This window comes from Zootoca vivipara, chromosome Z1 (assembly GCF_965207765.1).
Source record: "Zootoca vivipara chromosome Z1, rZooViv2.hap1.1, whole genome shotgun sequence".
Taxonomy (NCBI): domain Eukaryota; kingdom Metazoa; phylum Chordata; class Lepidosauria; order Squamata; family Lacertidae; genus Zootoca; species Zootoca vivipara.
Genome location: NC_142583.1, coordinates 52,400,877 through 52,423,210, shown reverse-complemented (window position 1 = coordinate 52,423,210; position 22,334 = coordinate 52,400,877). Strand labels below are relative to the sequence as shown.

Genomic DNA, 22,334 nt, shown 5'->3' with positions numbered 1-22,334 from the left:
TCAGATAATGTATTTGTTGCCACCCTAATGGAACAGGAAAGCCAACTACAGTGGTACCTCTACTTACGAATTTAATGAGTTCCAAACGCACATTTGTAAGTCAAAAAAAATTGTAAGTCGAATCCCATAGGAATGCATTGGGAGAAAAATTCGTAAGTCGAAGCAACCCCATCTAAAAATTCGTAAGTAGAAAAAATCCTATCTAAACCACATCCAAGATGGCAGACGGAGCTCCATTTGTAAGTAGAAACATTCATAAGTAGAGGTACCACTGTATGTAGAAGAACTTCTGCAGCACATTTTCCTTTGGGTATCTATGAGCAAACCCAGCCCAGGTCATTAATAAAACTAGCAATCCCAACAGTGCCCAACCAGGTGAGTAAAACCAAAACAACTACTGAAGGTGTTCCCACTGAATTGTGTCTAGGCCTGTCTTTGGGATGCTGGTCTTAAGCCAGCAGAACATTTGTTATGGTTTAAGGCATTTAATTGAATAATAACTGCATTTTAATGGGTATTTTCTGTTTGTTCCTTAATCCGTTGTTACCATAAGGCTCTTGGGTTATGAATTCAAATGTATTTCCCATACTTCCACATGGATATTTATTTCTGGCTCGGAAAATGAAGCAACCCTCAGAGATCAGCCATTGGACACATTTTAACAGGCAGAAGGAGGCTAGTGATCAAATCCTTGGCTATACCCCAGGCAGCGTTGCAGAACTCCCTGCATGTAAAGACACACAGAGAGGTCAGCCGATGCCCTAAGATGAGAAGTTCTTTTTGTACTCTGGGGCAGAGGAACCCCAAAGCCCAGCAGGAACCTTCAAAGCAATGTGGGAGGCATGCTGCATTGTATGTGTGTGTGTGATAGAAACCATGAGTTACAATCATCAAACGCAGTCAAAGGCTGTGGGTCTTGCCACATTTGTTACAATTTGCAACACTATTATTGTCTATCTCACCAGGGGACAGTTTCTACCATCCAAGAAGGTCCCCTTAGGGGATTTTTTTTGACTCCCCCAACTGTTCTGCCCTGTTTTGGAAGCAGTTAGAAGCAGTGTAAGAAAGCAATGGCGAACGCCTTGGGAGAGATGCTTGGAGAGTTTGGGTTTTTTCTTTTTTCTTTTCAATGAAGTATTTCTGTAAATAAAAGCTGGAAGGAAAAATGCCATGGGGCTGGAAATCTGCAGCTGGGATGCTGGTGGGGGGGGGAGGGGAGAGGGATTCTAGGGTGGAATGGCGATTATTAGTTTCTTTGGGGAGGGGGAGAAGAAGAAATTAACATATGTATTTATCGTGACTCCAGCTGGAAGGGAAGGGCATTTTAGAAAATGATTTTTTTTAAAGAAAAATCATTATTAAATATATTTATTAAATCACAACTTGTAACAGGAAACTGCAGCTGTGGGAGGGAATGAAAAGAATGGTTTTTTTTCTTCTTCTTCAGACCATATGCAAGCATTTGCTTTCACCCGGCATAGGAAGCCAGACCTTTCTGATTCAACATCAAAGTGGACAAAAGGTCTACTTCAAATCTATAGTAACCTTTTATTAGCATTCTTAAACTTCCTGCATGCTTGCTCTAGCAGCTTTAAGTAAAAAAACATGGAATAATAGGCCTGAAAGGGAACTCGGACCATTTAGTCCTGGCTCAAGGCAGCAACGTCTCCTCCCCCAGAATCCCCTTGTCTCCCACAAGCAACCCATGTAATCAATGCCATAATGAACCTTAAGCAGAGAACAGGGATAAACTTGGTGCACACAACAGAGGATCCCAGCTGAATTGGACCAAAGGTCCAATGACCCTCCACAGAAGTCTATGTGAAGCTCACAAGCAGGACTTGCATAGGAACCTTATATCAAAGCAATACCATTAGTCGTCCCAGCTTACTACTGTCTATGCTGACTGGGAGAGGGTCTCCAGGGTTTGGGACAGAGCACATTCCCAGTCTGACCTGGAGATGTAGGGAATTGAACACGGGACCTTCATCGTGCAATACATGTGGCTCCCCTACTGAGCTACAGCTTGCAAGGGATCTGAGAAGTGGCCTCTCTCCCTACATCCCATCTTGGTTCTTCAGATATATGGCTATAGATCTGTTGACGATGCCACATACCTTTGTGGTAAAGCATGCGGTGACTCAAGCTCATGCTTTTATTGCTGTGCCACCCTTTTATTGCTGTGCCACCCTTGGAATTCGCTCCCCTTACTACTGAAGCAAGCCCCAGCATTGTCACGTTTTCAACATTTGCTGAAAACCTTCACAATCATAGAATCACAGAGCTGTAGAGTTATCTGATTTCTCATTTTCATTCACATATATATATGGTTTCTATTGTGTGGTTTTATGCAACACTTTGATATTTTTAATGAATTTTTGATATATAAATATTGCTATAAATAAATAAATTAGCCATTGATCCTCTGAATTTGTCTGATCCTTCTTTTAAGCCCAGCCAAGATGGTGGGCACTGCAACATCTCGTGGCAGCACATCCAATAGTTTAACTGTCTGAAAAAGTACTTCTTCTCATCTGCCCTGAATTTCTCATTGCTGGGATAACCCTGGGTTATATAATACTGGAGTATTATATGAGAGAGGGAGAATACGCAGGGTCATTCAATGAAGCTGAATCCCGAGTCTGCTCCCAAGGCAGTCGTGATGATGTCAACTATGCCTTTCTGATTTGGAGCGTGTTTCATTGGTGTGGTTGAAATTGCTGTATCTCCGTCAAGAGTCTCTTTAAACAAAGAACTCTGTCCCCACAGATGTGTTGTTAAGAGGCTACCCAGCACAAAATAAACCTATTACTCAGGCTCTAATCTCTTCAAGGCTCCCTAAGAATGTATTAAAAATAGAGCAGAGGCCCTTCCCACCTAACATTCTGGCTCTGGGGATCAGTTTGGGCAACATTCCCCATGAAGCAGACATGCTTCCACATGAGTTGAGATTGGGAACAATACTGAGGCCTGCAAGCTTCCTTCAGGCCCCATTCCTCCCACATATCGTTCCTCATGTGTGGAAGATAATTCCCAAATCCCTCAATAATGTGAGAGCTGTCCTCATGCGCTGAAACCTCAATAGTCCCATTCACATGCAAGGCCAGTGCTACTGTGAGGCAAAATGAGGCAATGTCCTCAAACAGTGGCGACAGAAGGCAGCCAGTTAGCATCCTACATACCCCAACTCACTTGTCTTACTGGCCAATACCCTTGTCATCCATTTGCCTTGCTGCCACTCCCACCCTACGAGGCTCCAGTGGGTCAGAGCTGCAGCAACAGCCTTTCATGATAGCAACACGATTGCCGCTTACCAGGAGGACAAGCTGTGGCCTGGTGATGCAGAAATGTTGTTGGAGTGCCAAAAATTTCTGGTGAGAGCCCTCACTTTGCCGCCTCGCCTTTCTTGGGAAGTGACCGTGACACTGCTGCCAGGAGCTCTGGCTGTGGCTCAATCCCACCAGAAGAGCCACTCCTTTTTTATATGGAAGCATAGATTGGCAGCAGCAGGATTGTACTTGTGGAAGCACCCACCCACCTTCATATCTTCATCCAGAGTTCTGAACAGAGCCTAGATTAGCCAAGGGCAACCTACAACTTCACATGGTTGGGGGAGACCAGAAGGAGAGAAGGACCAGAAGGGAAAGCCCATGTGGATGAGGCATAGCTGCCAAGTCTCCCGTATTCCCCGGGAAACCCCCGTTTTTCCAGCTGTTCCCAGCCGAAAAAATGGATTTTTTTGTTTTCCCCCAGTTTATTCTGGCATGGTGGCCATTTTGGAACTGGGCGGAGCATGCTCAGAAGCGACTTTTGATGCTGCTTTGCCCAGTTCCAAAATGGCTGCAGCGCGACTTCTGGTGTGACGGTCATTTTGGAACAGGGCAGAGCAGCATCAAAAGTAGCTTCTGAGCATGCTCCGCCCAGTTCCAAAATGGCGGCAGCGCTACTTCCGGTCTGCTACTTCCGGTCCAGTCCCTTATTTCTCAGGCCGGAACTTGGAAGCTATGGGATGAGGTGATGGAAGCTGGGAAGGGGGGAGTTCTCTGTTAGTGGGCAATCCAGGTCTATAACACGAGAGACCTGTTCCTTCCCAACAAGCTTACTTGGTTGGAGAAGAGGAGTGAGAGAAAAAAGAGAACGGAACTGGCTTTCATCCTACCCACTACTGGCCCTCCCTGGGCTGAGGAATGCAGCCCTTGGGAGAGAAATGGTTCCACACCCCTAGCCTGATGCATACACGGTGTAGATTTTGCACAAAATATTTGCCCAACCAAGGTCCATGTAAAATGTTTCTATAACTTGTATACATATAGGCTCTGTTCAGAGCTTCCAATCCACCTGTGAAGGTTGGGGTTAGAGATTCCTTTCATTCATATCCATATAGATGTTGAATGAACTGGTTCTCTCTCTACCAGAGTTGATCTGGATAACATGGGTGTCCTGCATCGAGTGTTGTCCATGTTGTGATGCCCAAGACACGTACTGAGTATTCCAGATGTGCTTACGGGCACAAGAAGGTTGGAAACCCCTGATGTATTGTATTGTTTGGGGAAACCCAGCCAGATGGGCGGGGTAGAAATAACACAGTAATTATTATTATTATTATTTATTGTTATTTGCTTTTCATTTTATTTTCCCATGTTTAGTTTGACTTGTAGATTCAGTCCACTGCTTGGTGAACTGCTAAGTTCTGCTTTTTATCTCAATTTTTTTTAATCCTATTTGTTTTGTTTCTGGGTTCCATTCAGCAGAAAGGCCAGGCATATATGCAAAAATGAATGAATGAATGAATGACACTATTAATGCATGTACTGAGATCAATGACTCCCAGCAGCCTGAAGCAAGATTTTGGTTTCACACACACACACACACACACACACACACACACACACACACACACACAAATGTAGGGCAGGAACAAGTGTGTTCTCAATTGTGGACCCAGCATCTCTGGCACCTCATACTAACCCCACTGGAATTGGAACTTCTGAATGGAACCCCTGAGTAGAGTTGATCTCTGCCAAAGTAGATTTGCACATTAAATTCAATGCAGACTGCAAGCCCTATTTGGGGCAAGAATCTGCGTCTTGAATTCAATGCATGGCTGCAATGAACCTTCCTCGGCTGCCCCAGGTAAGGGCTGTAAAGAAAGAAGGAGAGGATTGGGAATACACTTAGAATTCTGCCCGTTGTTATGGAGAATTGCAGAGGATGTAAAATCCTCTGCAATTCACAAATCACATTGCAGAGGATGTAAAAATGTTCCATTTTTAGACATTTGCATCAAAGCAGCAGTGTTTTGGAGTGCATGAGTGCCGAACTACAGCTTTCTGTCTGATGGGGAAATGCTACAGCAATTTACTGGTACCCTCTGGGTCAGTAAGTGAGTGAGGCTCAAATGTCTTAATAATACCCGATATACCGGGTTCATCTGACAGCCATTTTTTTCCATAGAGATGATCCCTCTGTATTTTACTGCTGACCTTCTGCCCTTCCTATCAGGCAGCCCAAATGCTGATTGCTGAAAGGTGAGCGGCAGAAATGCTGTGCAACCAAAGAGGGAAAATCAAAACCAGAATTTTGGCCCTAGTTAAGTCTGCATCTAACACACACACACACACACAGAGAGAGAGAGAGAGAGAGAGAGAGAGAGAGAGAGAGAGAGAGAGAGAGAGAGAGAGCGCTTTCCTCATTCTGAATATAGGGACTCTCACCTCACACACTGCTTCTACCACTAGCACCATATTCCTGATCAATGGGAAATCACTTAGATGCTTTTCTGGGGAACAACGCGGTGCCTGAGCTTCTGGAAGGGCAAAATCAAAACAGACACGCAGAGCTGCCGGTCTGAATTGGCACGGCTCTCCCAGCTGCAGAACACATGGGGCACCAGTTTGTCTTCTAAACGTCGGCAAGGCCAGGAAGGGATTCATTAAAGAAAAGAAAAAGGCACAATTCTGCTTGTAACATCCTTGCATCCCTGTCCAGTTTTATATAGAAAGCATTAGATCAGTGTAGGAATAAAGGATTATGGGTTGCTGGTGAAAGGGTTGTTTCATGCAGATGAAATGCATCCTGCCCAGCAGTTGTCTCTCAGATCGTCAGTGCAGTGTTGATCTCATTGCTACTGAATGATGGCTACAGGCCTCAGACTGGCAATCGTCTGGAATACACATATAAAGCATCACAGTAATCCTTATAAAAATTCCTGGGAATGTATGAATGACTCTGCATAAAGTTTCACAGAATGGAGAGCTTAAGGAAAGCATGACAGACAGACAGACAGACAGACGACAGACAGACAGACAGACAGACAGACAGACAGACAGACAGACAGACAGACAGACTGTAAGTAGCAATTCCTTCTCATAGTGCTGCACTGGAACAGTAACGGAACATTGTAATGGGGGAAATGCCATATGACAGTGGTAGAGCCTCTACCTTTTAGGCAGAAGGTTCCAGGTTCAAGCCCCGGCATCTCCAGGTAGGGCTGGGAATGGCCCTCACCTGAAACCCTAGAAAGCCTCTGCCAGTCAGTGTAGACAATACTGAGCTAGATGGATCAATGGTCTAGCTGAATGTAAGGTAGCTTTCTATGTTCCTAATGGAGTCAAAAGAGCTTGTGAAAGCACCCCAAGTGGCAAGGTTGTGTCTCAGAAGGAAACAAACATCACAATACATTTGTGATTTCATTCCCTTGTATTAAATCACGTTGAGCTTTATTATGATTCAGGGAAGGGTGGGGGAAGGAAGGAAGGAAGGAAGGAAGGAAGGAAGGAAGGAAGGAAGGAAGGAAGGAAAGAGACAGATAGAGAGAAATATTGTGCTACTCTTGAAAACTACACAGCAAACCAAGAAGTAAGAGTGGGCAAGATTTTTTTTTTTTACTTTATTTTATTTTATTTTATATTTTATGTGTCTCCATTATTAAAGATCGTGTTTCAGAAGGGAGTTCTACAGCTATAGGAGCAACCACAGAAAATTAATCCTGCACTCCTAGCTTAAACCATGGTGAGCATCTTCCTTTGCACATGCACACACACTGTTGTTGAAATCTCACTCGCTCTTCCCTTTTTGTTCTAGAATCAAAAGGGAGAATCTGTGGCCCTCCGGACTCTAATTCCCATCAACCTCAGCTGCCATGGCCAATAGTCAGGGGTTATGGGAACAGTAATATTGGGGGGGGCACAGGTCTCCATCCCTGTTTTAGAAGGAATGGGAGCAACTGAGAAGAAAGAAAGAAAGAAAGAAAGAAAGAAAGAAAGAAAGAAAGAAAGAAAGAAAGAAAGAGGAAAATTTTGGAAAATATAAACGTATGAACATCTCACAGAAGAAGAGGTCAAAACAGGGGCAAATAACCCTGAATTCAGCTGAGAGATGCATCTCCCTCAATGTACATACAGTATTTCTAGACATCAGATATCAGGGATAGTTTTGTGAATAATGCTTGTTGTTCTGTTTTGCTGGTAAATTCTGTATCAAAAGATCCAATTCCTAAGAGTTCAGATAATCCTGAAAAATGCTGTGGTATTTGGTGGGATTTTATCTTGCATACTTCAAACATAGCTACACATTTTCATATGATACATGAAATCTGGCTAACTTGATAGACTCAAGTACAATACTTTTCTATTGATAAACTTTTCTCAAAACCCCTACTTGCTGCTTTTTACCTGCTTTATTTTAATATAATCTGGGGGGAGGGTTGTGTTGTTGCTTTTTTTAAAAAAAGATCCAGTTCCCAATAAGTTGTCTTGCAGGTTATAATAATCATAATTACTTGGTCACTCATACTTTTAAATCTGAAACACCAATTGAGAGTAAAGTTCACTTTCAATTTGTTGCAGCTGCTGTGGCGAGGACCCCTTTGGAAGAAAAAATATTATAATTTCAAGAGGATTCTTCTGGTTAAAAAACCATTTCCTTACAAGGGAAGTTCTGGAAGATAGTAAATGTTGGGGGGGGGGAACAAGCCCAGAATTTTACAAGCACTCCAAAAAAGCATTTTGGAAGCATTATATTAATTCAAACAATTGCAAAAAAACCCCACACATTTTTACTGAGTTAAGGAGCATAGCCCTTCCAATGAAACTTTTAATATCGAGTGAATTTTTAACTTAGCTTTTGACAGACAGCTGTTCTGCTTCAGTGAACACATTACCCTTAACAAAACGCACATGAGGTAAAATGTATCACTCTGATTTGCTCTGGGAGCTGTAGAAAGGAAGGCTGGTGGCCAGTTTTGCTTTGTAGTTGTCTGGAAGCCACTTCAGTGGTGGGGGGGCGGGCCGACAACCCATGGTTTCCCTACAAATGCACACCCTATATATACCGTAGCCCAGCACAAGCTCTCTCAGAACAGGGCTATGCTAATTGAACTGCTTCTCTGTAAATAACGTTTGTTACAAATGGAGTCCCCAGATCCTTCGTGACCAGATCCTGATCTCTACTGTTTCATTTGTTATTGGCACGCATCCCCCAAAAACCTTGGATGAAAAAGCATTCAGCCCATGAGTGAATAGTAAACTGTTGTATGTCATCTACTTGAGACTCAGCATCTGGGGGCTTCCCATTGGTTACTGCCGTCATGTGGTGTAACATCTGCTCCCAGACTGGCTGAAGAACTTCCAGCACACTAAATAAATACTCGTGCCAAAATGTGTGCGTGTGTGGTGGGAGAGAGCTTCTTCTTTTTCTTCTTTTGCGAGACATCTGGGATTTCTGTACACCTGAAGGCCTCCTTCCATATGTTCACACATAACTAATAATATTATCCTACAACAATGGTACAGTGCATATATTTATGAATTGATTCCTCAGTGCTTGCAGAGTTGCTCTGTTTCCTAGGAGAGTCATCCGCCTGCCATGCCTGCTTAATGTCCCATACAAAACCCTCATCTCATTTATACACTTTCTCTACCACCATCACCACCACCACAAAATATACATTTTCCCTCTTTTTGCAAGATCTCTTTATTCATTACTCCATAAACCCTCATTTCCTCAGTTGCATACTTGGGTAGATCTCCTAATTCTCTAAAAGAAATAGCAGGAGCTGAGTAGTTTCTTTAACATATTGTCTTCTTCTTAGATGTGAATTCTCAAATCGGTTTTGTCATAATATTTTTCTGGAGAACTTTTAACAAGAACAAAGTATTTTCTGGATGGGTAACTGTTTGCAAAAGAGCTAGAGATAGGACAACAGATTTGTCATTGCCTGTGGTTGTCTGTACTGTGGTCACCATGCAACTACTCAGTGTTGAAAGTTCTAGATGTTGAAAGTTCTGGAACACCATGGACAGTGCAAATGAGTGCTTACAACACAACTGGGGGACGTTGTTTGTGCTGAGGGCCATATTCCCTCCTGGGTAACCTTCCAGGGGCCATATGCTGGTGGTGAGTGGAGTCCGAATCAAAAGTTGGTTGAGCAACTCATGTTTATTTGTTCGCACATCTCTCTCCCTCTCAGACAAGAGGCATTATCGGAGTTCAAAGACTCATTTTTGCTAAAACACTGGATGCAAAGCAAGGCGGGTGAGGGGCATGGCTGAAGATAGGCTGTGAGCTAAGGAGAATCCTAAAGGTCAGATAGAGAGGCCTAGAGGGCCACATTTGGCTCCCAGACCTGAGATGCCCCATCCCTGGTTTATACGATCCAAACTGATGGTGCTGCCAAAGCACTTTGAGCTCCCGGGAGTGGGTGGGAATCTCCAACCAAATACATGTTGACCCATCAACCTCCAGCATTAGGAGGCATCTGCATGTGGAAGTCAAGACGTGCACCTTAAGAGGTCCTGCAACAATGCTTACCAGCAAGACCAGCATCCGTATCTGACATCATAGGGCAGTTTTCATTGCTGCACTTTGATTTCTTTTTCCTGTCTGGGAGTCAAAACAGCACAGGCAGCTGGACCTAGACACCCTTTTAATGTATGCAATGTTCCTAGCCTAGCAATATTCTGGGCCATTGTGGGAAATTAGAAAGAGTAGCCGGAGACCCAGCTAAGAGCTTACTTACTCCATCATCCTGTTTTGCTGAATGGCCAACCCGATGGTTCTGGCCTGTTCTCCCTAAACTAGTATTCAGAGGCATGCTACCTGGAATGCTCCCACAGCCACATGAGAACATCAGAGGAGGAGGCTTACCATATGACACCTTGCCCAGTGCCCTCTTCAAAGTGAACAGAGGAAGCTGCCTTATATCGGGTAGGACCATTGGCCAATCTAGCTCATTATTGCCTAGACTAAGTATTGTAGACTCTGCACTGCCTCTTTCAAAGAAGGATCTCTCCCAGTCATACTTGGAGATGCCGAGGAATGAACCTTTTACTTGCAAAGCAGATGCTCTACCATGAAGCTGTGGTTAGGTGTCAATTCTGGAAGCAACATTCTACTAGAGAGAGATGTACAGGGAACTTTCTCCCTAGAAAATGCTATTGATCCCATGGGAAAAGTCAATCAATGCTACAGCCAATGGGTGGGGTTTGCAGCATGGCAGGATTCTATAGGGCTCTCTCTCCTCCCTACTCCCTCTGCTATCCATCTCTCCCTCTTTCCTTGTCTGTAGCTCCCACTCTCTCACTCAGCATTATAAGATATGGGGAACGGGTTGCAAAACTAATCTATGCAATCAAAGCTTGAAGGCTGTTGTTGTCTATGCCTGTCCCATCACCCAGCCACCCATCCCATTGTGGAATTGCATTCTAAATACGGAGGGCCGTTATACAGGGGAAATCATTATCATACCAATGCTTTCCTAGCTTTGCTGTATTACTGGTTTGAATTACAAGATCATCCAATCAAGGATGCTCTTATCCTGGTGGGTTTTTGTACATGGTTCAGCCAAGTAGGGCTCTGATCTTGACTACAGGCTGGGGCTTATTATAGTAGAGATAATAAAATACATTATGGTATTTTTCCCCCTCTTTCAAGTTGCCATATTAAAAATGCAGTAAATCAAAGGAGCCTCCACATGACAAGATGAAATCCCTGGAAGGAAAAGCGAATAGGAACACCAACAGTAAGCAAGGAAGCTTCATCGTAATAAACACTTAAGACTTTATAAAGCAAAGCACAATGGCAAACAGCTCTCACTGCTCGTCTAGAACTGCAATTGCTTCTGGTTTGCATAGTGAAATTTTTGCTGAGGTCCCATGGTTAAGGATTTGGAATTCTCTGGGTTACTAATTATTTAAGATACTGTGGTTACATGTTTGGTGTTCAAGAGGGCCTATTATGGCTGTGCCTTCAGGATACTGTGGTCAATTATTCAGTGTTGTACAGTTTTATTTGCCCACTGGTATGAAGCCCGAACTAGGGATTCTTCTCGGGATGTGACAAGCTCAGTTTTAATGGTATGCTCCAGCCCAGGGGGGGGGGGGGAATTGTACACAAAGGACCCAAACAGAAATGTTCTGGTTTGGATTTAAATTCTCCACCCACGGAGCTTCCTTAGAAATCAGAGTGAATAAATAATAATTGCAAAGATAATCAAGTGATTGATAAATGTAAAAGAAGATCTCCGATTATACCCCATCAAAAAACTGCATCGCATATTTTTCTTGGTTTTTACCTAACACTGTCAAAGTCTACAGAGAACTAGCTCTAAGAAGTCAAGATGGGCAATGTTTGGTCATCCATGTTTGGTCAGTTTTTGGACCAAGATTTACACCCCCTGTGCTCTAACTGCTGACCCTCCTGTTTTATCTCACATAGGACACTAGAGTACCAAGGTGACTTACATGCTCCAAAACAATGACTAGGGCACTCAGGACAAATTATGTCAATGGCTCTTCCCATCTCACCCTTCCAGAGTGAGAGAAGAGGCTCAACGGGAACACCAGGCAGGTCAGCTGGCCTGGAAATACCTCCAGAGCATTCAGGAATCCATCGGATTCCATCAGTCTCCCAGGGTGGAGCATCTCAAGAAGTGCCCCACCATTGAAGAGTGGAGTAGCTGCGTTCAGCCCAGACCTCAAATTTAGAATTGATTGCTATAAATTAAATAGAAATACAATGTGTATCACCCTAGTGGGGAATACATGACCAGGTGATCTGTGAGCCTGTTCAGTCTGCTGTCCAGGTGCTGATCTTAAGACCGCTGCTCTCTTCTGATTCTGTATTACTAAACCAGAATTAAATCAGATTGTTGTCTGTAAAGAAAGACGCACAGGTACCCTACTTCAAATGCAGCCCTCCATAATATCATACGGTGGGGGTGTGATTTAAAGCACAAAAGGAATGTACAAGCAAAAGTTCTGGTCCCTCCCCACCAGGACTGCCTGAGGTGAAGTCCTCACCCTTCCACCTCTAGAAGCTGACCAGATTGGGAGCTCATTTATGCTTCAGTTGCAATGAGACAGTGTCCTCAACTGTATCCAAGGGCTGCAGGCTTGCTTAGAGGGTGAAGGGCATGGCAGGTAGCATGCACACACTCTCAACAACCTGAAGCAAATGCCTCATTTGCCCAATGGTGGTGCCAACATTTCTCTCCCAGCTTGGGTAGCGTCCACTATCAAACTTGGCGGCATGAAAAGTGACTTTTGAGGACAGGTGGCAGAGGTAACAGAAGCAAAGCAGGGGGTGCAACACTCCCCACCCAAGCACCCTTTTGGCATATTAATCATATCCTGCACACTCTGCTTGTGGTAGAGCACAGGAAGTTGCCGTAAGCCACATCAGACCATTGGTCCAGCTTACTCTAAATAGCTTTTGCTCTGCAGGATTTCAGAAACGAGTCTCTCTCCTGGGACCTCGTACCACTGAGCAATGCCCATTCCCCAGAGTGACTGGGGCAGAGTTACACTGGAACACATTGTGCTGTCCTGCTGACACACAAGTTTCAGCCATTGCAGGGGGTTGGAATAGATGAGCCTTGAAGTCCCCTCCAACTCTATGATTCTAAGTTTTGTGACTAAGGAATCAGTGCCCAGGCTGGCACTTCCTTCAGGACAACCTGATGGTTCTCTGTTGTCAAGAATCAGGAGGAGGACGCTTGAAAACCTTCACTGGATTCTGGCAAGAAAATCAAAGCACTGTGTAATGGAGCACATCGCTTGCCAGGAAAAAGAAGAACCACAAGTCCAGTCTCTAGACCAGCTGTGCAAAAACTCAGGCCTTTTTCTTTTCTTTTCAAAAATAGGCATGGCTGGAGCACATGTTATTTTTCAAGGTGTATGCCTGGATTGCAAAGTTAACACCTAAAAATGTAACGTTTGGATATGACAAGCAGGAGTTTGAAAACTCTTGCATCGTACAGATACACCTTCTAGAAAGCCACAGTTGAGTGCAGCTCCCTGTTGTGTATACACTTGTTGGGAAACCCATGTGTCTCATTGCACACGGCCATAGCTGCCAAGTTATCCCTTTTTTAAAGGGATTTTCCATTATGCTGAATAGGCTTCCTCGCGAGAAAAGGGAAAACTTGGCAGCTATGCACACGGCATGAAATGGCCCCCACACATTTGTGTGCAGCAGGAATGCAAACTGTAATGGAATGCACTACAGATTTTGGCCTGCTCTGATGTGGATTAGCAGTAGCAAATCACATGGAAAAACTGCTGTTCTGGACACACCCTAACAGTGCAGTCCTTTCCACGTCTACTCAGAAGGAAGCCCCATTGAGTTGAATGGGGCTTACTTCCAAGAAGGTGTGCACATAAGATTGAATCCTTTATTTATTTATGAGGTATTTTGAAGGCAAATTGATTAATCGGTTTAACCCAACACACACTGAACCCTGTTCTTTTGTGTAGCCTGGAATCATTTTTAATGTGCAGGGCAGAATCATCCCAACTGCACTCCATTAATTTACAGTGGGATCACTTTTTGTAGCTTTCTAATAGCTACAAGTAGCAAACAAAGCCATGTTATCCCATTCGTTTTGTGCATTTGCCTCTTTTTCCAAAGTTACTCTCTCTCTCTTTATGAAAGGAGGGAACCGTCTTAGAAACTAATCATATCAAAAAAATAAAATGTCATAAAGGAAAAGGAAAAGAAAGCAGGCAGAGAGAGAGAATGAAGAGAGAGAAAAGGAAGCCTTGTTCTTTTAACAGAGTTTTGTGTTCCTCCAAACAATATTTTGTAGTCTAAACAAGTCAGGGAGAAGTACTAATCTAATAAAGGTTTATTTAAAACAAAAAAATATTTGACTGTTATGTGCTAATTATTTAGGATATATGAAACCACTCTTCTTAAAGGCAAGACTTCTAGCTTTGAAACCGTTAATACCATCAAAGCAAATGATCAGCTGAAGAAGAACATCATTATCAGTTCATAACAGAATAATGACTGCAGATACTTGCAGGGTTAAACATACTGGCCACAATTAAATTTGAAGGAGTGTCAAGCCAGACAAGGATGGCACCCAGGAATACCTAAGGGTGCACCCCCAAAACACAGATCTCAGCCACAGTACATTAAAGTCTGGTCTTTATAGCATAGATTAAATAGTTGCTCATATAATAAACACTTTCGCTACTCCTTGGCTCCTCCAAACTAGACTTTCTAGTCTGTCTGTAAAACTTACTCCCCATAATTCTGTAGGTGACAATGAATTCCCTGTGTCCCATCACAGGCTCTCCCTCTTGCCATGGGCAACTCTGGAAATGTCCTTTGCATAAGAGGAGCCTGCTGGATGGCTCTCCTAGTCCAGCATCCTGTTCTCACATCTCAGCACGAGAAAGCTTCATGCTCCCGTGGTTTCCAGCAACTGGTACTATTCAGAAGTACTGCTGTTCCAGCTGTGGAGGCAGAGCTTAACCATCATGGCTAATAGCCTTCGATAGCCCTCTCCACCAATTTCTCTAATCCTCGTTTAAATCCCTCTAGGTTGGTGGCCACCACTGCCTCCTGTGGGAGTAAGTTCATCGTTTTAACCATGCACTGTGTGAAGACATATTTTATTTTCACTGTCCGGAACAGGCCCAAGCAGAGTTTGTCTGAGGCCTGGGGCAGCAGGAGTCTTGTTAGAATAAGGTTATAAACTCTTGGCATGATGGCGTAAGTCCAAAAGGCTCCTGGCAGGGCCCCCCCCCACCCAGTTTAACTCTCCACGGCCTGGGGACAAGTGTACCTGGCTGCCCCTGGCACACACTCTGCATGGACCTGGTCCTGAATCTTCCAACATTCAACTTCTTTGGATGCCCACGATTTCTAGTGTTATGAGAGAGGAAGAAAAACTCCTCTCTACCCACTTTCTTCATGCCATGCAGAATTAAAAAAACTTCCATCACGTCACCTCCTAACTAAAAGAAATCCCAAATGGTGCAACCTTTCTTCATAGAGTTGCCCGCCTTTTTCTTAACCTTCCAGGCTTCAGAACTACGACTTCGAGGAAATAAACCCAACTGATTTCGGCAGAACTTACTTTCAAGTAAGTGGTCTGTGTGATTAGGCAAGTCATGTTAACAAGGCATAATAAAAATTGATGCATTGTTTAATCATTCTAGCCCCCTCCTGCTTTCCGCTCTGTTGTTATAAGTTGCTTCATAGCAGAGATAAAGGGATAGCTTACATATTTAGCAGAAACAAATGGTTATGTTCTTTCCGGACTGTGTGGTTGCAGGCTTCAGGATAATGTCTAAATGCTCTCTCTGCACACTGAAAAGCAGCATGTCAAGGAGAAAATTCCCTGCACATAGAAAGACAGGAAAGCAAGGAGAAAGTGGAATGAGCTTTTCTACTGGCATGCTAGGTTTGTAGGTACCGGGGGGGGGGTATTCATCGGAGGAGAAGCTTTCAGGCTTCTCCATTGTGTTTTCCATCTATGGAAGTGGTTCTCAAACGTTTTTCTCTGGGCCACACTTTCAGAATAAAATTTTGCTCGTGCCACACCAATTTTTCCATTGATAAGAAATACTCTGGAAAACAAAAAGAAACAGCTCCTAGCCATGCTTGATTTACAACACAGAACACAACTACTTTATAATATGACCATGGGACATCCAGGAAGGATAAAACAATGCAGCTATATAAGAACATGAATCATTCACAAAATATAAACGAGCCACTTAGATATGTACCGTAAGTATATAACAACTCAGTGAGTTTGACTGCCCTTGAATCTTCCCGCCATGCTTGCCATCCTCTCTTGCCACACCAGAGTGATGCGCCACACCCAGCCGGTCAGATAGATAGGCAATACTGTACAGTTTTAAAATAAAGAAAGAAATGAAATAAATAATACCCCACCTGAAGCCTTTTGTGGAAGAGTCCAGACTTTGCCACTTGCTTTTGTTGGGTGAACTGACCCCAGTTTACATCAATGATAGGGAGATCCAATACCATTTGCTAGAACCTTTGTTCGCTGTGTGAAACCCCAGTTTCAAAACAGCACTGACTTGAACAGTGTTTCCTTAGGAGTGGAACGCGTTTGAAATTATCATATAAATCATAACGTTTGGCGATTGTTATGTACTAAAGTTTTCTTGCATGGCATTATTTTAAACCTAACGGCTGTGGATGCTGTATTGTACATTAAAGGCGACTTTTGCATCATCTTTTTAAACCGAGCAACCCTGGTTGCTGCATAAAGGCAATTGTATACAGCAGTGAAGTTGTGAGATGATAAAATATCAGCAACTGCAACAAGCAAGGAATCTCAACTTGAAAGGAAAAGATGCTACAGTTTTCACTTATCATCTAAATGGAAGCTCTTCAAGGATCTATCAAGCAGATCAAGGATGTTTGTATATTCCCCCCATTCCATGATTCAGCTACTTAACTTACACATTAAAACTCTCTTGATAGTTAATCTGCTTCTTCTCAGGCTGTTTTACTCTCACGGTCCCATGATGGACTAAGGAGTGCAATCAGTCAATTTCCCTTAATTTAGTGGACCTTTTGTATTGTTAAATGCATTCTTCCTTTCCGTTGTCTGCATTTATAACTATTTCAAAATAAAATCCCAGGCAAAATCAAAAGGAAAAGTGTTTGCAGGAGTTCATTGAAGGCAAGGCTTTTGCCATCCTCCTCATTTTAGTAGCGAATGAGTTTTCCACTACTCTTGTGGAACTTCATCAAACTGCATGTCATGTAGTTCTAATCTAGGTCTTATTATTTGACCCTTTAAAATCGTGTTCAATGGCATCCCAGACATTGACTTTCAGAGAATGATAACAGGTAGGTAGCCGTGTTGGTCTGGATCGAAGTAAAATAAAAAAATTCCTTCAGTAGCACCTTAAAGACCAACTAAGTTTTTATTTTGGTATGAGCTTTCGTGTGCATGCACACTTCTTCAGATACAAGCTAAAACAGTACAATGCATCATCAGAGATCTACAGCCTCTCCTGGACAATGACCGCTCCCTTTCTCAAGCTCTGGGAGGAAGACCTTTCATTGCCTACAGACAGCCACCCAATCTTAAACAACTCCTCACCCACAATAATACAACCACCAGACTTAACATGGACACTGGTACCAGAGCCTGCAATAAACCCAGATGCCAACTTTGCTGCCACATACACCCAGACAACACCATTACTGGCCCCAACAACATCCAACATACCATCTCAGGACTATTTAATTGCTCATCCTCTAACATTGTGTATGCCATCAAATGCCAACAGTGCCCTTCAGCTCTCTATATTGGACAAACAGGCCAAACCCTACGCCAAAGGATAAATGGACATAAATCTGACATCAGGAACCAGAAGACAGAAAAACCAGTAGGAGAACACTTCAATCTCCCAGGACATTCTATACAAGATCTCAAAGTAGCTGTCTTACTACAAAAGAATTTCAGAAATAGACTGGAAAGAGAAGTTGCTGAATTGCAACTTATCACCAAGCTCAAAACCATGGAGGGACCTGGTTTGAACAGAGATATCGGGTTCTTATCTCATTATACATGATAAGCGATCTTCAGCCATCTCAACCCTTGCTTTTTCATGCAAAACCATTTGCAGTCGTTTGCGGTCATCAACAGCTATCAGTCAGTCAATCACCCATTTCCACCACCCTTCTGAGTGATCCCCCCTCCCCATCCCCACCCCTCCCCACCCCTTCTCTACATAAGTGCCTGGAAACTTCCATTTCACTGTATCTGAAGAAGTGTGCATGCACACGAAAGCTCATACCAAAATAAAAACAGAGAATGATAAGTCAGTGAATAAACAGAATGAAAAGCAACCTTGGCCGTAGCTCTTACTTCTGTCCCAACTACTGTGATGTACTGGATATTTGTTATCATGCATACTGTAAATAATGTACAGGGTGCATAACATTCCTTCATTGCAGGGGGTTGGACTAGATGACCCTCATGGTACCTTCCAACCTTACAGTTCTATGATTCTAAGTGAGGGTAAGGCTAAGATGGAACTTTAGAGAGGGCTTGGCTCAAAATTAATTATCAGTGAAGAGCTTAAAGGGAACAAGCGATATTTTAGGTAGACCTCGAATGGCAGGATTTTCAGGTAGCAAAGCTAGAATTTTCTTTTGTCTGGCCCTGAAGATTCTGGGCAGATGGACTGAGTCATGCTGGATCAATGGACTGACTCTGTATAATACCGCTTACAATATTCATAAGTCATTTGCTGAATGTAAAGGAGATCGATCCAACCACATGGGGCAGCATGGTATAAGGCATGGAGATAGAAATGGAAGAGGAAAAGGGAGGGGGATGGCTCAATGACTTTGTGATGGAATAAGCAAGACCCTCTTTATTTTATTGGGGTTTTTTATTTTAAAAAACATACTTTATTGGAAACCCCACTGGGAGAAAATCCTATCAATATAGTGCATATTATTAGGGAGGTACAAGATCAAACTATTTTTGAACTACCTGTGTTTGCTACCTTATCCACCAATGAAGCAGAACCCTTCCAAAGCAAACGATCACAAATACATGGTGACAACTTCATTCACTGATCTAATGTAACTGTCTATAGTCTGGGCTAAATTCCAGCATTGTTTTCCGACATTCTCAATGGGTAAAAATAAACAAACAAGCCAGAATGCTCGTTAATTCTCCCATTAGCTAGCATTACAATCCCTCATGGCAGAATTGCCTGTCTCCACTTACTATCCGTCTTAAATCCAAGGCTGGCGGAAGATTCCTTCCTTGAAGATGCCACTTTGTCAATTATACTCCACGGGGCTGAGTTGTGAATGGTAGCACATAGAATAATAGAATTCTTGGCATATGCCTGTCAAGCCATGTTTCATACCATCCCATTAAAATGTAATCTGCTGTAACATCTTTTTGTTAACACCTTTAACCGAAGGGTTTGCAGTTAACAGAATGAGGGAAAGCGGTCAAAATTCAGACAATGGATCTGTGACTCACCCCCTCCCCAAATATTATATATTTTCCTACCTGGTAACCACATATTCCGTCATAAACTGTTACCGTACATCCTATTATTCAGAAGGTACTGTTAAAATGTTAGGAGAGCCCGTCACTTGGTCAGCAAATGAAGCGACTTAGCAAACAATTGATGGTTGACTGAATCTTAGCAGTTCAGTTGCTGCACTGTCTGTCTCCTTGTGGCGCATATCAAACAGTCTTACCTTAGCAGCCAAACACTGTCTGGGCAGACCACCAACAATACACAAATGTCTATGGGTTTGGGGTGTTTTTTGTAGAATGCAGAGTTATTCAACTTATTCAAGTCAGGAGGCAAGGGGAGAAACCCCACGACTCAATATGAGCACAATGTCCCTAATAATCTCCTGAGTATCAGGAAGATGGGACAGGAGTAAAAGAAACCTTATTGTCAGGCAAACTGGATGGGGTACCACCCAGTTAGCACCTCCTCTGTGCTTACCACACCAGGTATGGAAAAAAACAACTACAATGCCAACTTCCATTATGAATGTCTAAGGGCCAAAACAGACATGGTGCAAGAGATCCATTTTCAGATCTCCACACTTAAAAATAAATAAATTAAAAACAGCTATTGGGGTGTGTGCAAATTGCACCAGGGCTTAGAGAGGTGAAAGCAGTAGCAGCTATTATGGAGGGGAGCAGATAAAATGCTCACTCATCCGGTTCCACTGTCCCACTCATTTCCCTTTCCCCTCAGTTTGGGTAGATCTGATCACAGATCTCCAGTTACCTTAGTTTTGACACCCGAACCCTGGCTAGCAACTGATCTGGTGGTGTGGGGACACTTCAGTAGTGGAATGGAGGGTAGAGTTTGCAGCTCCTGCCACACACACACACACACACACACACACACACGGCAGATAAATTAGAAACAAGTCTTCTTTCCACAGCCACTAATGTCTTTCTTACTGTTGAGTGTATGTGGTGGAGATTTGTTCTGTCAGGGAGCTGAATTTGATTCCTGCGCTCTCCAGCTATGGACCTCTATTATGAGAGTGAGCATTGATGCCCTTATCCTCACTTAGGAGAGCAACAACTATTCTCCTATAATTGGAGACACGTTTATATCCTGATCCTTAAGCGCTTAGCAATCAGTCCCACTGATTTCAATCAAGCCGGCTTAGGATCACTGTCTTACAATGTTCTGGTTTCATGCTGAACTTTGCATTTTTGCACCTCTGCCAACTGGATGCACTAATGTCACACAACAAATAGCAAAACAATGAAAAATTATCATTCTTCCTAGTAGCGCCCACTGTTTCTACTACTGTGTAAAATGTAATACATCTCACATTTCCTCCATGGAGCAGAAGGCAACATTCATGAGTCCCACTCTCCTCCATTTTACCTTCACAACACCCCTGCGAAGTGTACTATTTGTGCACACACACAACAGAGAGAAAACACTGTGCTAGGGGCTGTACAGGCTCGGCAATCATTACTCTGTTGTCATGTTTTCTTATTTCTTTATCTTTGGGCTGCATGCAGTGCAAGTCCTACGCAGAGTAGGCCCATTCAAATCAGCCAAGTATTTTAAGTCCATTAATTTCAGTGGGTCTACTCTGAGTAAGACCAGCATTTTGCTACAACCCATTCTTAGCTAGAGATCCCAAGACAAGAGACCCTCCATGTTCAAGAGCAGTATATCTCTGAATGTTGTGGACGGACCTGAGAGGGGAAGGAGCTCCTCCTAATCCTGAAACTGGTGTTTGTTTTTAAGAAAAGAGGGTTAGAGCTAAGTTCCTGAAGCATCGTGTGGGCTGATACAGAGCAGTTTGGTCGCAAGCAGAGGAAGGCAAGGATGGTATCCTACCGAGAAAAGAAAAGAGAGAGAGAGAGAGAGAGAGAGAGAGAAGCAAGCAGGCAAGGATGGCTTCCTACCTCGCCTTGCCGGTGATAATGCTTCAGCCCCTTGCCCCCCTGGCCCAAGATTTTGCCCTTCTTGCTGCTCCCGAGAGCCAATCCTTGGTGGAAGGTGGTCGACCTGTTGGTGGTCGCCTGCGTCGGCGTCTCGCCCATTAGCGTGGACTTGATAGAGTTCACCTTGGTGCCGTCTAGCTGGGAGCTCTCCACCACCAGGAGCGCGGCTAGGAAGAGTAGAGGGCGCGACGTGGAGAACTGATTCCAGCTCAGCATGATCATCTCCCCTCGCCCCAGAAAGGAAGGCTGACGCTTCTTTTCCGGGGTTTGGGGGTGGGGTGTGGGTCTTGTTCTTGCCTTGACTGGTGCGTTTTATATAGATATTTCAAAGCACCTTCTGCTTCTTCTATTGCATCGCGATGTTCTTCTCATTCACGGAAGCTCAGGCGATGCACATCAAAGTCCCCCAGATGGCATTTTGGAAAAGACTCCGAGGAGCTTGGCGCGAGAAGCGCTCCCTGGAGGGGGCGGGCTGGCGGGTGGCTCGGTCCTTGCGGCAGCGGCTGCGCTTCTGGAGAAGGAGTGAGCGAAAGGAAGGCAGTCCCTGCTCGCCGCCCGCCTGCTCCGCCTCTAGCTGCAGATGCTGCCGGAGCAGCCCGCGGGGCGAACTCCAAGGCGACCCGCTCCCGGTCGAGGCAAGGCTGGCTGACCGGACAGGCTTAGCGCCCTCTCGCTCGCGCTTCCGTCGGGGAAAAGGGGACACGCTCGCCTCCTTCCCGCTTGCAGTTAGCTGGTCCCGGACATCCCGAGGGGAGGCCAGGAGAAAGTCCTGGGTGGGTGCTGGGGGAGAAGGACCCAGCGCGCCTGGCCGGGCAGAGGTTGATTCAAGCGCCTCGTCCGTCCCGTCGGTCCGCGCTCCAGCCCTGTCCCCGGCAACTCGCCTAGCTCTCCTCCTACCCCCTTCGCTTTTATAGCTTCCCCAGGCGCAGTTTTCCCTCCGCCCCCCAAAAGCCGAGCCGAGTTGACAGGGAGGGAAGCTGACTCATACGCCCTCCTCTCTCCCACTCCCCACATCTCCTCCCAAGTCCCACCCGGCGCCTTCCTCCTGCTCCTCCTATCGAGCCCTCGGAGTACAGAAGGAATAAAT

General features: G+C 44.2%; 1 protein-coding gene across 1 annotated transcript in view; it reads right to left on the bottom strand.

Annotated features, from left to right (window-relative positions):
• DKK2 (dickkopf Wnt signaling pathway inhibitor 2) overlaps positions 1–22,113 on the bottom strand; it is a 60,051-nt gene extending 37,938 nt beyond the window's left edge. The window contains exon 1 of the mRNA XM_035113453.3: positions 21,209–22,113. Within this exon, the coding sequence (XP_034969344.1) occupies positions 21,209–21,469 (261 nt within the window). The 5' untranslated portion in view covers positions 21,470–22,113. The remainder of the gene's footprint in view (positions 1–21,208) is intronic.
• Positions 22,114–22,334: the final 221 nt, after the last annotated feature.